A 17,800-nucleotide genomic window follows, 5' to 3' on the forward strand; every position below is an offset into this window, starting at 1 on the left:
AACCAACTTGAACCGTACATATTTTTCTACGAATAAAGATTAGCTGATAAAAAAAATCCTCGTTTTCTAGCATTTTTTCAAATTTTAACAATTTTATAATTATTTTGTGAAAATTGTGGGATGAGTATCTTTGGACATTCTTTGATTAGTTTATTTGTGCCAAACGTGATATGCTCATCCAGGCGGATAATATAGTACGGAGGAATGAATAAGCGTGTCTGGCTAGACTTGATTTTTATCACTAGTAAGTAGAATACATCGAGCACCGACCAGCCAGCCAGATTCGATCTCACCACTCGAAAGTGGCCGGGATCGATAAGTGTGTACTTTAATTACTACTCTGCTAATGAAATTCATACTTACCACTGACTTCTTCGACTTTAATCCCCTTCTTTATATTTTTTATTTTAACAACCCTCTCCTTTATCCTCTTACATAATAATTCCTTTCTCGACGCTCTTTAAATTCAAGAGTAAAATATAATATTGAATCCACGAAGAGAATACGCGCAAATATTCGGAAAAATTGTTCGACCAGTTAGCAATAAATAATTATAACAATAAACTAAATTTATCAATACAATGAATAATTCCTTGTACGAATAAATTAGTTTATCGCTGTAACAAATAACAGTTAATAATTTGAACAATTTTCCCTGGCATACTATGTTTCAAATTTTCACAATTAACATCGGAAACTCATCGATTTCTAAAAAAATCACCATTTAATGGCACCGTTCGAGTGAATTCGTGAACATAATTCACGCGAATAAAAAGATATCATCCTTCCAGTAGGAATTACAGGAATTCACAGGAACGATAGACAAATTGCAAAAAAGGAATTTCGCGAAAACAGCATCGACGATGAAATTCGAGCGAGACGAAAATTGATGATGAAAAGTAGCAAGCGCTTGAAAATTGGTCAATATTTGTTGGAGGGATATTTCGATAAATCGGTGGACAGGAAGTTTGGCAGGATGCGTGGAGGAGGCAGTGCACAGTGGCAGTGGCACGCTCGATCTATGATTTATACTGAGCGAGAGGGTGTGGGGAGGGAGGAAGTAGCGTCGGGGTTAAATTGCAGCTATAATTTAATTAGCGCATGATAAAAGCATTATTAGGAATTCATATTTGTACCCTTTCCTCGTCAGCCACGCTGGTACACCGGGGTCTTAATTTAATTTAAAAACTCTCACGGCAGCCTTTTAGCGCGTGACTAACCAAGTCCCGTCCAATGCTTCCGAGTAATTAGTCTCCGCTTCCTCCATTGGCTTAAAACCGGAGAAAAGCAAAGAGAAGTGGAGAAAAGGGCGTAGGGATGAAGAAGCAGGAAAACAAAAATAACAAAGACTCTTCATTTGCAAGATAGAGTGGGAGGGGGGGGGGGGGGAGAAAAAAATAATATTGTTTTGTTAATTGACTCCATTCATTCGTTCTTTTCTTCGTCACAGGTGGGGGGTGGGAAAAGAGGAGGGGTGGGGGGTGGGGGTTGAAAAAAAGCGTTGATTGATCGAGTGGGGGGATGAAGATGAAAGAGAGGAAGAAGATGAAAGGGTGGTGGAGGGGGTGGCGGAAGAGGGTAATAAAACCCTCGTCTTGGATCGGAGAGTTAAGTAAGAAAGCGTAATCCTTTAATTTTCAGGATGGAGACGAGGGTCTGTGTGGGTTTCTCGTTCGTGTGGATGGGGGTGGGTTGGCAGGTAAAGGACGGTACGTGTATCCAAAGGTGCGCACACACACGCACGCACGATAAATCGTGTCTGTCGGTTGTCGACAAGTGGAGCAGCTTGGTTCGAGGAGTTTCTGCGGGGGGTGGAAGGGGGTTGAAGGGGGTTGGAAGGTTGAACACGCCGCGATATTGCTAGGGATCGATATCGCGCGGCGCCCCTTTTTAGTGTATAGTGTACGTATGTATATATATGTGTGTGTGTATACATGCGTACGTGTATTGCTATCTCTCTGTAACTGTGGCCTCTACGAGTATTTGCCTTTGCACGTTGCTACGTGTACGTGTGTGCGAAAGACCACCTGAGCCTCCGACGGATGAGAGTGGCTGAGGGGACAGGGGTGTACCATTTGCTATTGTGTCATCGTCTAGCAAAGTTCAGCCTGGGTTATTAACCGGCCACGAATCCCTGGAATTTCGCAAGAAATTCCTCGTCCCTATCACCTTTCATCCCATTCGTGCCTACCATCGTTCCCAAATTTCACTTAAAGCCTCGTTATTCCTTTTGTATGCGTGTTGACGTGCAACTGTAAATGAAATTCTTAGAGGATATCATGAAAATCATGTCATTTGATAATTATTATTATATTTTGAGTTTGTTCATTGTTAATACTCGTGAATAGCTTCTCGTTCTCAAATTTCACTTAAAGCCTCGTTATTCCTTTTGTATACGTGTTGAGATAGAACTGTCAATGAAATTCTTATAGGAGATCGTGAAAAAATCCTGTGATTTGATAATTATTATTATTATTCTTTGAGTTTATTTATTGTTAATTTCTCTCTGTTTTCAAAAAGCTGAACCTGTTTTTATTACATATTATAAATTTGCATCGCACGGTGCTTTTTATTAAAACTCGGGGGAGGAAGGTAATTCGATAAAGTTAAAGTGTCAAGTGACCCAGAATTATGATAAGAGGCTTGTGATAAACATTTTTTGCTTTCTCGCGAATTCTTATCTAAACTTCGCATTTTATATTTAGGCAGGTTTTATTCGCAAGTTTTAAAACGTATCTCGGACGTTTACGGTATAAAACTAAAAAGATCTGTTTATATATATACATATATATAACAATGACGATATTGGATTACTCCTATTTTTGTAGAAAAGTCATTTGAGACTCGGAGTAAAAAAAATATGGTTTCGCTTATTTTGCAATGCAAGCAAAAAATAGAGCAAATTTAAACGTTAAACGATGAAAAAGCGAAGACAATCGAAATGGCAGAGTTAATTACAGAGAATTTTCGCGACAAATATTATTGCAAATTTTTTAGCATTCTTCTCTGATTAACCCCTTTGAACCTACACTTTCCTCGAAATATAATTGTACACGTGCACATATCGCGTTTGCAAAATAGTCGGCTAAAAAAGCAGCGAAAAAATTCGCCAAAAATTCGCAGCTTTCGCATTGCAGAGTTACGAGGCAACAATGGTTTATCCGAGTCTTTTTTCATCTCTCGATTCTACCGTTTGACCGTACCTTTGTTTTATCATCAATCACACTTGCCAACGCGTTGCAACAAAATTGTCACGCAAGGGATGAAATTCGCGCGTCCCATGAAATTTTTATCAAACGAAATTTTATCGATAAAACTCGATAACATCGTTCATTAGCGAATTACAAATTTGATCGAATCAACGATGATTCGTTGAAATTTGCAAATCGATCGGTAAATATTTATCGAATTTGTGTATATATGTCACACATTAACGCGACAATTTGTATATGAAAAAATATATCGAGACGAGTACAACGATTAATTATAAAGAATTTAATTTAATACTTTGCATATTTTCCTTCGGAATGCGTTACAGAAAAATATGATTTTTAGCTATTTGGAAGAATTTACTTTGCATAATTTCGCGTGGCTTGATGCATTTCAGTTTTAACAATATCACTCACCGGAATATTCCGCATTTCAAAAGGGAGTTGGTGCCCGTATTTGCAAGGAGGTGAACCAACCAGACACTGGTATCGCACAAACACGCGCGCCCGCATACTTATATCCGTTTGAAATGGAAGCCCGCACACACACACACACACACACACGCACGCACTTGCACGTGTGTGTTTATACCAATTTCAAACGTACGCCCCACTCGCACGAATCCAGCGAGTACACATTCATATCCGTTTCAAACGTATACGCGTCACTCGCACAAATTCAACCTGCTCACATTCATATCCGTTTGAAACGTACACGGCACTAACACACATTTACTGTACATCGTGCAAAGTTGGAATTTTCATTAATATTATGATGTTTCATTGGAGAATTCCAGCCAAGCTGTACCTAGCTGGATAATGGCGAAAAGTTAATTTTAGAGGCAGAAATTTGTTAAAATAGCTGGAATTACCTTATGGCCATTTTGAGGGAACGCGTAAAAATAAATCCTGAGGAGCGAGATACTGATTTACAAAGATTTCTTCGTTGTTCGTAACAGAAATTATTCAACGATAATTTACATTATTTTTTCTTATTTATTGTTTTTACTAGGAATTTTTAATTTTAAGCTACATGTATATTTTCGTGAATTACTCGATATAACTTTTTTTTTTAACAAATAGTAATTATTATTCGTGGAATCTTGCTTGAAATAAAGCAGTGTTCGTATATTTTGGCGAATAATCGTAGTCGAGTTAAAACTTGATGCTCTCGACAAAAACCTTTTATATAAGAAGCAGCTTCAGCATAAAAGAAAGGATAAAACGTGTCTTAGTCACTTAAGGCTGATATATGAAAAGCAGTTTACTTAAAGGTAAATCAATTATGGAGGAAACTTTTTATGGTTCTAGAGCCAAGCTGAAAAAAAAACCAGTTAAACTTACAAAAAGTGGCAAGATTAAGAAACTCGGTAAAAAGTAGAAATATAGTTTTGCAAATAACTGCAACTCGTTAACCCAGATACAAGTTGAATATAATTATTTTTGGGGGAAAAACTATTATTGGATGGAAAATATTTTTGGTAAAATTGACGATTTCGCGAAGCAGAAATTTTTAATGATAAGTGGAGAAAGTTTAGGCAACCCTCAAAATAAATCTAATCTTTATTTGGAGCGTAAATGAGAGGCGACTGAACACAACAAAGTTTGCTCGTCGATGATACATGCTCGTTTGTTGAAAGGCTAAACAAAAACTGCTCCTTATTTATTTTAAATTTCGTTACTGTCAATTACATGGTTCTCCACGTTTCTCAAACTTTCCTATGCATCGTTGACTCCAGTATTTTCTCAAAAAAGAATATTATATTGTTTAAAGTGCTAATTTGACTTCTAGGTAGAGGATTAAATGATATTGACTGTTTTTTTTTTTTTTTTGTAAATATATTAAATTGATATAACGACGAAAAAGTGTGATATATACGACAAACAAAAATATAAATAATATATTGAAATGACTCAAGTTTAAAGTTCACATAAACAAATTTAAATAACAGAGTGTACTTTTCTTGCTAGGATCGATGTTATTTTTTTACAAGTAAATAAAAGTAGCATTAATGGAAAACCAATAAGTTTATAGAGTCGGCGAAGCAGAGGAAACTCGAACCAGAGAGTAACACGGATCTCGTGAAAATTTAATGTGTGTACACATCGGTTTCCTTGGTCAGCATCGAGAAGCACGGATATCCGTGAAAAATTTGCTACGCAAATTTACTCGTGAAAAAATGTCTGGCAAAATAGACAAGAAGGAGCAAGAAATACTCTTCGTGGCCTGTAAAAAATAAGATAACGCTATTCCAGCCTCGATTTTCTTTATTTTCAGATTGGACAGAGAAAAAAGGAGAATCTTGAATCTCTAAAATGTGGGGCAGGGCAAATATGACAGGGGTGGTTCTCTTCCTCGTCTTACTTACATTTACTTGGGTCAAAGGTGAGGGACGAAAATCCGAATAATGTTACACGTATAAAATTCTTGAAATACCTCGATAAATCTTGCAGCTATTGCAAGTTGATTCTTGGAGATTTTATATGCAAAAAGAAATTTCTTGTAAAATTTATTGTCAATAAATATGAAAAATTGTTGTATGTACTCTATCTGCTTTACATGGTCCACAGTTAAAACGTTCTAGAGCACAGTTACAAAAAGACGTGTATAGTTCTGTAACTATATATAAAGTTATCAAACTTTTGAATAGGAGCTTTCTAAATGCAAATCTTAAGACGTTTCCAGAAGGCTCTATTCAAAATGTTAATATACCTTATAATTACGAAGGTATACAAGTTTTCTAGCACCTGTATGTTGAAAGCTTTAAACGATGGATCAAAGTTTCCTAAAAATTACTAATAATAAATCAATGCACAGTTTACCAAATTCCTCGACATCTCAATACAAATTTGATCGACAGTTGTTCCTTTGATAAATATATTTATCTAAATAAAAATTTTTAAAGTCTCGTTTCACGCAGTTGCAATGTTTCTTGCACATTAAATTTTGCAGGAAATTTTTTTCTGTGCGATGCAAAAATATACGAGGGATAAGAAAATTGGTTGGTTTTAGCGAGTAGCAAAGAGACGAGTGCTTTGGACGCTGACGTCGAGTCTATATTGGAGAGAGGGACAAGCTGGTTATGGTCTCAACGCGACAGGAACGCTGCGTGGGGCAACGACACTCATTTGGCTGTTTTAGCCCTGAGACTGGCAAATTTGTCACGCGATGACGATTACGCCCCACAGGCGTCGATCGAGCTGCAGCTCAGTGCTAAACAAATGGAGCTAGAAATTGTTTGGCTGCTTTGGAGGTATCGAAATCACCCAAACTCTCCCCTCAATTTTATTCACCCCACTGAAAATAACCCTCAATTTTCCACTTACCCTATAATCCACCCTAATGAAAAAAATCACTCAAACTGTTCCATCGCAAAAATTACGTAATTCAATATTAAGACCAATTATCGTCCCTTTAAAACAATTGCAGAATCTTGATAAAAATTATTCGCGATGCATTATTGAAGAAAATGAAAGAAAAGTTTCGTTAATTATTTTGCACGATAAAAATGAATTTCGATTGATCTCCAGACACAGGGAGCTTATCAATTCACCAGTGCTCTTGGCAGCTTACGCATTGGCTTGGAACGCCATGTGCATGGATCCACGTCAGTTTCACGGTCACGATTTAATAGGAATGATGCAGCATCACGAGCCAACTGCCGAATACGCGTTCGCGTTGACAGCTTTGGCAGCGTGCAACGCTCAAGCTCACGTTAGAAAGCGTCAAATTCCACGACTCCTGGACATCGCTAATTCCGCACTCGACTATAACGACGGTTAGTCTGACCAATTATCGATTTTTCCACTGTGCGGTGGATATACTACTTAAATTTGTCTAAAAATCAATTTTAAATTTTCAGATACGGTGGCCATGGTGATTCTTGCGTTGCGTTGTATAATGCAAGATCATCGTCACAGGAATCTCCATCATTACGTGAGGAAGTCATCGATAGGGTTGGCCCAGCAGCAGAGGGTGGATGGCAGTTTTGGGGATTTGCATACGACGTCGTTAGTGATGCAGGCACTCGAAGAGGTGGAAAACGAGCCAGCGACCAATTGGAATCGTTCTGCTGCTGTCTCCTGGCTCTTGGACCAACAACGTCCCGACGGATCATTCGGGGACGTGAGAAACACAGCCGAAGCAATCCTTGCGGTTGCACCCAGGGCTCTCGGAAATATTCGCTCGCTTGACTGTGGACAGGGAGCTACTGACAGTCCAGCCCCTAAAATCGCTACGAACAATGGTATACTATATATATATATATAGGGTGTATCAGCAATGATGTTTTTAATTTTAACTAAATATTCTTGAGGATAAACTAAGTGGAAAAGTCCTATACCATGACATACGTAAAAGCATCATTGTTGAGATAAATTATTTTGAAATCGATAAATCAGGGCTTTGATTCAATGGAAAAATTACTTTACTGTCACTTTCATTGACAGTTTTCCCTTTCGAAAAACAAAAGAAGCTCGTACTTCTCCACCGTTTCGTATTTCCATATACACGCACACACAAACATGCACGCAACTATGCCGATTATTTATTATCAGCATATCGAAATGCTTTAGGATCAGACTATTCTTAAATTGAAAGTTGTTACGAAAGAGTTATAAAGATATTAATACTTTTAGACGAAGGTAAATTTTTCGAGGTACCTTCTCTCCTCTAGATCCATTGCTTTTAGCTAAAACAGGGGCACCTCGCGTAGGTTTTGCAATGGTCTTGAACAGAGCAGAGGCTATGTTTGTTCACTTTTGCTTTTTATTCTAATTTTAATTCATCGTTAATATACAAATAATTTGTATATTTAAAATAGAAAAAACAAAAAAGTAACAAAGCTCGTTGCGCGTAACTCCGTTCCTGAGCATGTTTGCTCTTACCCCCGGGAAGGGATGGGAAGGGTAACAAAATTTAGGAGAAAGGAACCTGAAAAAGAAAACCTGCCTATCACCGAAAGCTATAATGCCTACCTAGTACGCAAAGCTAAAATGCCTACCTATATCGGAAAGCTAAACCTGAAAAAGAAAAGACACACGCACGCAAAATATAATATAACGCAAGAACCTGAAAAGAAAGCCTGCCTAACACCGAAAGCTATAATGCCTACCTAAAACGCAAAGTTAGGGGGCCTACCTAAATCGGAAATCTAAACCTGAAAACACAAGAAAAAATATATGAAATGGTTTTAACCGAAGAAGGACCGATTGTGGAACCTACCAGTAGATTCTCTCGATCATTCTTTGGTTAATAAGAAAAATCCACAGTTTTACCCGTGGGACTCACTCATTCGGCGAAAATCCAACGATGATCCGTCCGCAGCCTGCGAGATATGACGACGATGACGCCAAGACGGCACTCGCGAAAATTTAATTTTAAATTATAATACGACGCGACGCGAGACGGATTTTTTAATCGAAGCTAAAAACACGACTCGGATATTTAAAGAAATTTTATTTTACGCGACACGCACTCACACCCCAAAGTGAGGTCGCCCACTGTAAGAAAGAGAAAAAGAAAACGTTGAGTTAAAATGTATTGAAGTAATGTTTCGGTTTATTCTATCTATGAAATAAAGATAATAATACTCACAGGCTATGAGAGTCCTTGAGGCCGTTGCCCTTGGCCGCTGCATCCACCAAAACACTGCACTGTCACACACTCGCGCCGCGCACTGCCTTTGTTTACGAATTATTTCGCGCGTAAATACTTTTATTCCAATCACACAATGCATTTCACTGTTTTATTGATTTAATTAAACCCACGTTGAGAAAAATATCCTCGTTCAATGAATAATTTTTCCTTACAACAATGGATAAATTTCGTAAATATTACAAATAAAATCATTGATATAATAACGAATAGTTCATTACGTACTAAACTATTCGTTAAACGAATCAATGTATTTGTTATATTAACTCACTATATTTATTGTTGTAACAAAAACTTGTCCAATTTTTGAAATATTTTCTCTCTGGAGCACAATTAAATAATCACAATAATGAAACTGCACTTGTGTGATAGAAATAAAGTATAAAGCTATTTTTAATTCCGAATAGTTAACTGGTTGTCGGCGATTACGACGAAAAAACAAACCGGCGCGCGCGATTCACCGACAACCACCACGTGCAGATTCCGAAACTGAACTGTCACTTTTGACGAGCAACGTGCTCATCCAAAAGTGACATAATCGAATCTGATTGGTTGGATCTTAGGACTACGCTAATCAGCTGCGATTACTGAGTATGCTGCTTAATGAACACTTCCGGTCTGGATAATTTTAAAACTGGAACCGTTTTGGATTTAAAATGGCGATTGCTGATTGATTATCTGCAATTTTATCAGCGATCAACGTTTTAAATTCAACAAACGCTTCGTCATTAAGCGTGTTTAAACAGCTTAGCACTACGATAGCGCTGCTTAAAATTAAGACGCGTGATGATTGGCCAAATTAACAGAATTAACTAATCGTAACATAGCGTTAAGGTGTTTGCTTTGCTAATAAAAATGTTTTTCTTAAGATGAAACCAGGCTAGCAACATATTTTTGTGGGAGTGAAGGTAAAATGGTGGGGGAAAGATATGCTAATCGTCATCTTGAATATAGATAGAAAAATCAAATAAATAACACACACACACATATATATATATATATATAATCTAGTTTAGCAATTGGCTAGTTTTACTGGCAAGTCCATTTAGGCAGACTCTTTGCAAAAACTATTAGGCACAAATATACGGTATAAAAAAAATTATTCTTAATTTTGTGACTTGTCCTTTCCTAAAATGGAAAAAGGCCTATTTATTTTTAAAGGGATCCTCTTCAGGCTCTCGGATTAGGCCTCAATTTCGAAACCAGACTAAGCATTGCTCGTGTGAAAACCGATTTTCAAGTTATTTACTTTTTCAATAACATAGCAATCTTTTCTTTGCAATATAACAATAAGAATCTCAAAAAACGAACAAAAATTTTCTTCAAATCCTTCTTTTAATATAATATTTATTTTTTTACTACCTTATCAGATAGAGCATTTCATAAGATGCATCACCGAAAACATGAAACAGCTTCGAAAAGAATCTACAAATAACGCCGTATAATTGCCCAAAATTTTCAACTAAAAGGATGCTTTTGACAATTCCCTTAAAAAAGGACAGCAGGATCCAAGATGAATAATTAATTATCTCGCGAATTAATTGGAATTTAATAATAATTATACAAAACAATATTATATTCACAGAGTTTCGCGTTAAAATTTCAGTGGCGGATGTGGGAACCCAGAAGAGTCACAGTGAGACGATCGTACCACCAACGACGACGACCATCATCAACGCACCGGAAGTGGTACCAGTGACGAAGAGCGGTAACCCGGAATTGGTGAACGTTTCGTACACGTTGTGGGTGGGCAGCAACGTGAACGAGACGTACAATTTGACCGTGACTGCGGCTAAAAACGAGACGTTCTACGGAATAATGCTGAGAGCAGCCGAAAAGTCGCCACATTTCCAATTTCAAGTGTCGGATTGGCCCAATGGCCACTATTTGCATACTTTGGCTGGTTACAAGGAGGAGCCCATGTCTTATCACTATTGGTTGCTTTATCGTCTGCCGAATTATCCCGATCCGTCATCTCCACCAGGAAATCAACTTGTTGCGCCAGGAGGTAATTCACCCCCCCCCCCCCCCCCACCCCCCTTCCTCACCAACTCTTCAACCCCTCGTTCGAACAGGATTCGGTGCACGGACTGATTACAATAATAATAATGATATTCGAGTGGAGAATCTACACCTCTTTTACAAGAAAAATTTATCATTATAATTTATAAACAATTGAAATAAATAATGTTACGTATTTTTTTATAACAATTGTTTATTTTTTTCTTCAGGAATCGACGATCTGACTGTAAGCGACGGAGAGCACTACCTCTTCTGGTACAAGAAGCTGTGAATCGCCAGAGATTTGGGACTTTGGAAGTGTGTGAGAAGCGAAAGTGCGAGAGAGAGAGAGAGAGAGAGAGAGGGTGAAAGTTCGCGATGGAGCGAGAGCCAGTATTCACTGCCACTGCTGATAATAAACGAAAATATATAATTTATCCGTTGTTCCAATGCTGATGAGGACGTTGTTGAAGAGCGATACGCGAGATTTACAGAAAGGCTAGAATATCATCTGGTCGATACTCCTAGTTATCTTATTAGCTCTTAAAGTTAACACTAATACTGTAAGATCACGTTAGGTTATTGACGAGTCTCGCTGTGTCATTACCGACCCAACGAAGGATCTGGCAGTGATCCTTGGCACTCGGTTCTAATTAATTATTATTCTCATTATAATTATTAAGGATCTGGAATCTTATAACGTACAATAATGAAGAGTTTCGAGTGATTTTCGTCGTTAAAAGGACTTTTGAGGGGTTGTAACTGTTAAGGTTTATTATCGAGGGTAAACTGGGCGAGAGGAGGGGGTGAGGAGGATGATGGGGGTTTAAGGGGCTCGATACAATAATTCGTCATGTAAGTTACAGGGGACGTAAGGTTTTCTATGAAACTGCAATGCACAACCACCATTGTACTTATATTATTGATAAGGAGTATTATAATTGATATTTAATAATAAATCAGAACGCATATACACGTATTTAGCTGCATCCTGCGAGATGAGGGAGAATCGAGGTCGATACATTATCGTTTAGATGAATTTAACGAGGAAGAGATCAAACTCGAAGAGTTTACGAAGCAATCGCTTTTTTCAATTATAGTTTTCCTTGCAACACAATTGCGTTGTGTAAATCTTCTTTTTTCTGCCTTTTTTCTTCTCGTATCAATAAAGGACATTTCGAACAAGTTTTCGTTTCAATTATTCCTCATTTTTGTCCATCCTATTTATCCTGCTGTAATTTTCTTTATTTCAACATTTGTTTTAATAAAGATTGTTGGTCTTGAGGATACTGACGAGTCACTCGAGGAATAAGGGTGGTTTTACCTTCGAACGAGGTAACCTGCCTTATCAACTGGAAATAAGGAATATTTGGTATAGAATTGAAAAGGAATTATCTCTGGTCGAATAATTTTGTTCGAGTTTATATCATCCCTCGTTTTGATAAAACAGCTTCCTTCGTTATCGACTAAAGTTTTCTTGCATATCAAACCTGGGGTAGTACTTGAACCAACCTTCAGTTGATAATACATTTTTCCCGTAATAAAACTACAGAGTGTAGCACTGATACATTTTAAGACTTTTATTATATTATATAAAAAAAAAAAAACAGTGATGTAAAAAGAGTCTTATATGAAACTATCGTAACATTAGGAGGTTTAATGATAATGGATTTTATTTAACATTCTCGATAACTCTTCTATTCGAGTCTCTCACTGGAAATGTTACGAATTGAAACTCGATACATTTTTACAAACAAACGCCAGACCGCATTGTTAATACTGCATCAGTACTGACTACGACTCCACGACTGGTGCATTCTGCAATATGCACTGTAGAATAATTCAAATCTTTCGTAAGTTATTTTTTAGTTAAAAACATTTTATTTATCATTATTACGATACTTTGTTTAATTTTAGTAATGAAAATCCATTTGTTTTAAATTTTGATAATGTCTTCCCAGCGTTGCTCCAGTGTTTGACCATAGGAGCGAGGGGAAAGTTTGCCTTAGGAGGTGAAATTTTTCACGATGGAAGAAAATTGTCAAAAGGGCTTAATTTTGGAGAACGAAATCGAGGTGGGTTTGCAATTAGGTCAATCGGTGAGTTTCCAATGGTTTTCGACAATGGAAATCGGATAAACGCAGTGACCAGGAAGACTGTCGAGGAGGAACTCGGTGAAGGTCATCGATCAATCGGAATTCCTGAAAACCAGCAGTTTTCATCGACGACTGGACGTTCCAGTCTTTGTTCAAGGACGGTCCTCGTCAGGGTTGCGGATAACTTCAATCCGATCGAATGTCAGTATTTTTCCATGGTTCCTCGCCTCGATCGGTCCACCTTGCAAAGTCCCAAGATCCTCCGGATATTCCCTAGAAAAATTCACGTTAATTTGGACAATTTGCGGACCGGAAGAACCACGAAGAAAAATGGGAAATCTAAAGAGTCTGCGATGGTCTTCGAGAAGGAAAATCTGATAAGCACGATGAAAAGGAATAATGTTGAAGATGACCTTGGTGAAGGTCATAGGTCAATCAAAATTCCTGAAAACCAGCAGTTTTCATCGAAAACCGGAAGTTCCAGCCTCTGTTCAAGGAGAGTCTTCGTGAGGACTGCGGATAACTTCAATCCGATCGAATGTCAGTATTTCTCCATGGTTCCGCGTCTCGATCGGTCCACTCTGAAAAGTGTCACGATTCTTCGTAAAAACTTGAGAAAAATTCGCGAAAAACGCGGCATTAAAATGGACGATTCGCAGACCGGAAGTCCCCTGGAAAAAAATGGAAAATCTGGTGAAAATAGCCGCAACGATGACTCGCAATCCGCGATAAACATTTACATAGGAGGAGCCTCCGGAAAACTGGAGAGAATCGATTCGGTGATGCTGGATGCAATTCTCAACGAATCGGACGTTTTCCCTCAAAAGGACAAGGTTTCAGACTCAAACGACACTCGGAAGATCGATGACGATTTTAAGAAGAGTCTGGAGAGGATCGAGAGCAGATTGGCCGATCTGGAGGGCAGACTGAAGGTTTTGGAAGAAACGAGGAAAAACGAGACGATTCCCGAAGAAAACGATAAAGTACAGTCTGTGATTTTACTGGAGAACAACGCGAACGATGACGGCGAGCGCAAATATCTGAATGGCTGGTACCTGAAGTCATCGGATTTTAACGAAACTTTGGACTTTTTGTCAAGGGTCAAACTGTATCTTGCGCAGAAGGTAAGCGTCTCGGTGCACGAGTTGAAAAATATCAACGATGGGAACGTTGAATCGCAGGAAAAAATCGATGAAGGTCGAATCGAGGTCGACGAGGACGAAACGACGAGTTCGATGGACGTTCCTTTCGCATCGGGACACCGCGATTCCCTCTTAAAATCGTCGTCCAATCCTTCGTCGCGTTTGGTCAATTTGATGAACGAAAGACTGTTTATACCCAATTATTATTCGAGTAACGAGGAAGCTGTGGGAAAGAGCGACGAGATAATAACGGAGGAATTTCCATTTTCATTTCTGTTTGGACCAAGTGAGAATGACTATTCTAAAGCTGCTGCAAATATTACCGCTGGGCAAATCTTCGATGAAAATTGAATGAAAATATTTCCCCTTTGCGGAGGAAGGAGTATCATTTTGGAGAAGTTTCCAACGACTGTACAGAGTTTTGTATAAGAATTGCGACTAGCGTCGAACGTTCGTTATTTACGATGTAAAAGCAAAGAAAATTTTTTAGGGAATGGGAAACAATTGACTGGTATTTTTTAAAACAATTCTTGAAAAAAAAAATACCTCCTCCTATATTCCTTAAAACCAGTCTGCCCTTCTCCAAAACAGCATTAAATGTTACTGGCTGCGCGGGTCCATGCTGAAGAGAACCTGAGCGACTAGACTGATTATTTAAATTATACGATTAAACATTTATGTTTGCTATATATATACTACGGTATATGTAGGACGTGCGAGATGCTGAAATTACGATACCATGAATTATGCGATGGAAGGTACGGGAAAGTTAATGAATATTGAATATACAACTGTACATATATATATACGCAAGCTATTATTATATTATTGTTAAAATAATAATATTAATGGATTCCGGTCCGCAGCCGCACTAGTTGAATTTTTCAAAGCATCAATTGGATTTTGGTAATTATGCGGATGGTCGCGGGAGCACCGAGATAGAATGGTGTTGAGCTGGGTGGAGGGAGGGGGAGAAGGGGGAGGGGGGGGGGTTGAAAGGGGTGGCTCGCGTGTTTCGTGAAAAAGAAAAGCGCGAAAGCACGGGCGCGAGTCTCGACGTAACAGGTGGTTAAACTGTTGTAAAGCAACTGGGGCTGGCAAGGGTCGACGTGAACTGTGCGTCGCACAAGAGTTTCCTACCATCCCTCTGCTTTCTCACCCCTTTCACAGCCTCTCCCCTCCCCCAGCCCCTTTTTCCTCTCGAGCTCCCTTTTCATCGCTCCGCAAAATCCCCGACCAACGGCACGGCACCCTCGCTCTGCCTCGCGTGTTTTCAAACTTTAATTACCACCCCCTCCCCCCTCCCCCTCCATCCACCCCCTCTGCACCCTCGCAATTTCGCATCACCGATCTATCCAAATCTCCAGAAAAATCTCCCCGGAATCCACCGTTCCGTTTCCACCGGAATACACCGTGTTGTAATAATCGCTGAAATAAAAAAAGAATCGAATTTCTATAGCCGAGAGTCAAAATTTGTGTAATTTTTAATTTATTCTTGTTTTAGAATATTTCTTTCTTATTTTTTCTCTATTATTTAAAATACATATATATATAGTAAACAATTAATTATTTTTCCTCGTTTCACTGTATAAATATATATATACGTTTGTACAGATTTCTTTGATTCGTCGGAATTGGAATTTTTAAGAGCTATATATATATATATATATATATACGCTGAGAGTCATAGGAGCGAGGTTGAGGGCTGGCGGTTTGGTTTTCGGACTACGTTGGCCATTAAAGTTACTTGACAACATTAAGGACACCCGGACGACGGAAGGACATCTCAGGACCGAGCCAATTTCCCGTCAGACGCCTCCAGCGATCCACGATCGAATTAATTAAGGACACCCGTTGCAGACGCAGCTTCTTCTTACCTCCCCCCCCCCCCCCCCCACCCTCACTCACCCTCTCCTTCCACGACTCTAACTAATCCCCCCACTCCCTTATTCCTCCAGCAACACATTTTTTAACTAACTCTCGACCCACTCAATTATTACTTCTTCCCCTCGACTGATTAATTATTCCCTCGATTCATTTTTTATTAATTAATATAATATACTATATATATATATATCACAGTAGACTGTAATCGAAACATAACAAATGAAAAATATATAAGAAACACGAATATTTTCTCTGTACAATTTTTACACAATCATATAAATAAACAAAAAAATAATAAAATTTTGTATAAATCTCGAAGAAATTCTTCGCGATCGTCACGACAGAATTATTCATCATCTCGACTGATTCCAACCCCAGGGTACTCCATCTCCATCAATTTTTCCTTGTTTCATTCGCGCCTAATTATTATTTCCCAGGATTCTTCACTCTCGATCGCTGCGACTGATGCCTTCTCTCTGCCAGAACCGAGAGAGAGAGAGAGAGATAGAGAGATTTTTGGCGCGATCAAAATTGCCGAAGGAACATGACTGGGAGGGAGGATCGCAGTTTTTGCTTAAGAGAATCGGTACGCCTTAATTAATGAGCGGTGGAATGTTTTTTTTTTAATCTCTGTGGGTGGAGTGAAAAAGGGGGAGGAGAAGGGGGGGGGGTAGCTAAGGAGAGTCTCGTTTGGAGTTTTCGCGGTTGGATCAAAGTGCAATATAATCGCGTAATGAGCGGCTATTAGCGGAGCGGAGCGGCCAATTCGTAGACGCGGCAATTAAGGATCGAGCAGGCGCGAGATGGGAATCTGGACGCCGCCTTATTACTAGTCGGAAGCCTCCGTTTCTGCCCACCTGCCACGCGCCATTTTACAAATCCAACTCTCCCCCCCCCCCCCCCCCTCTTCCATCGACCCCTTCACATTTTTATCCATCCTATTCCCGTCCTAGATTCTAGATCCAACCTGTTCCTCCTCTCCCTTTGTCGGTAACTTTATTACACCTGATGTGAGAAATTAATTAAAACTTTTCATTCCAACCCCCTCCCCCCCCCCAATCCCCCACTTCTCAGAATTAACTCTCCCCATTCGTCCCAACGAGCAAAAGAGTCCCGCGGAAATTCAGTTTTGTGTGTCGAATATCGCGATATTCCACTAGTGGCGGTACTTGTTAAACAATTTCCAGAAATGACAAGAAAAATTTTAGTATATATATATATATATATATGTATAATGATTTTAGATCGTTGGATTATATTAAATTTCATCAAACAATTTTTAAGTCACTGTTCAAAGCTTCACCATGGAGATTCGTGATAATTGTTGCAATTTTTTTAATCACCCTGTATATATATACATATGTATATACAGGCTCCAAATCAATTTAGTGAAAAAGTTTGGAGGATTTTGCCAGACGACCGTGTTCGGGCACGAAAGTTTTGGCGTGGAAAGGTGTATTTTTGCAAAAAGAGAAAGAGAGGGAAAAAAGAGGAAAAGTAGAATGGGCCAAGGCAGCCGGTAAATTTGCATAATTCCTGCGGTTGCCGTTGAGTGGGGATCGGACGAGATATGCAAAAGGACGTCCTATGCTTTTTATCACGCTAGTCCAGTTGGCTGACATCGACAGGTTACTTTATAGTATCGCTCCTCCGGATCGATTTCGAAAATTGCACGGAAGAAAATTGGCCGATCGATCCGGAGAACCTAAGAGCGGTGCGTGGCTGGTAGCTAATCGACGCTCGATTAAATGCACACGCAGCAGGAGGAAATCACCTAGCACCTGATACCCTTTTCTTGGTAAACCGGAC

The 17,800-nt window shown here is 38.9% G+C and overlaps 2 protein-coding genes across 2 annotated transcripts in view; one reads left to right on the forward strand and one right to left on the reverse strand.

Moving 5' to 3' along the window:
• LOC136784529 (gustatory receptor for sugar taste 43a-like) overlaps nt 1–3,936 on the reverse strand; it is a 17,013-nt gene extending 13,077 nt beyond the window's left edge. The window contains exon 1 of the mRNA XM_066745225.1: nt 3,627–3,936. The gene's annotated coding sequence lies outside the window, so the exon portion shown is untranslated. The remainder of the gene's footprint in view (nt 1–3,626) is intronic.
• The window catches only part of LOC136784530 (uncharacterized protein CG3556), a 13,125-nt gene extending 1,084 nt beyond the window's left edge, over nt 1–12,041 (forward strand). The window contains exons 2-7 of the mRNA XM_066745228.1: nt 5,488–5,595; nt 6,223–6,463; nt 6,741–6,988; nt 7,073–7,456; nt 10,472–10,873; nt 11,097–12,041. Coding sequence (XP_066601325.1) covers nt 5,526–5,595; nt 6,223–6,463; nt 6,741–6,988; nt 7,073–7,456; nt 10,472–10,873; nt 11,097–11,158 — 1,407 coding nt within the window. The 5' untranslated portion in view covers nt 5,488–5,525 and the 3' untranslated portion in view covers nt 11,159–12,041. The remainder of the gene's footprint in view (nt 1–5,487; nt 5,596–6,222; nt 6,464–6,740; nt 6,989–7,072; nt 7,457–10,471; nt 10,874–11,096) is intronic.
• The last annotated feature ends 5,759 nt before the right edge of the window (nt 12,042–17,800 follow it).

Source organism: Prorops nasuta, unplaced genomic scaffold, assembly GCF_024137725.1.
Source record: "Prorops nasuta isolate Cenicafe-Biocafe unplaced genomic scaffold, Cenicafe_Pnas_1.2 PNAS00060, whole genome shotgun sequence".
NCBI classification, from domain to species: domain Eukaryota; kingdom Metazoa; phylum Arthropoda; class Insecta; order Hymenoptera; family Bethylidae; genus Prorops; species Prorops nasuta.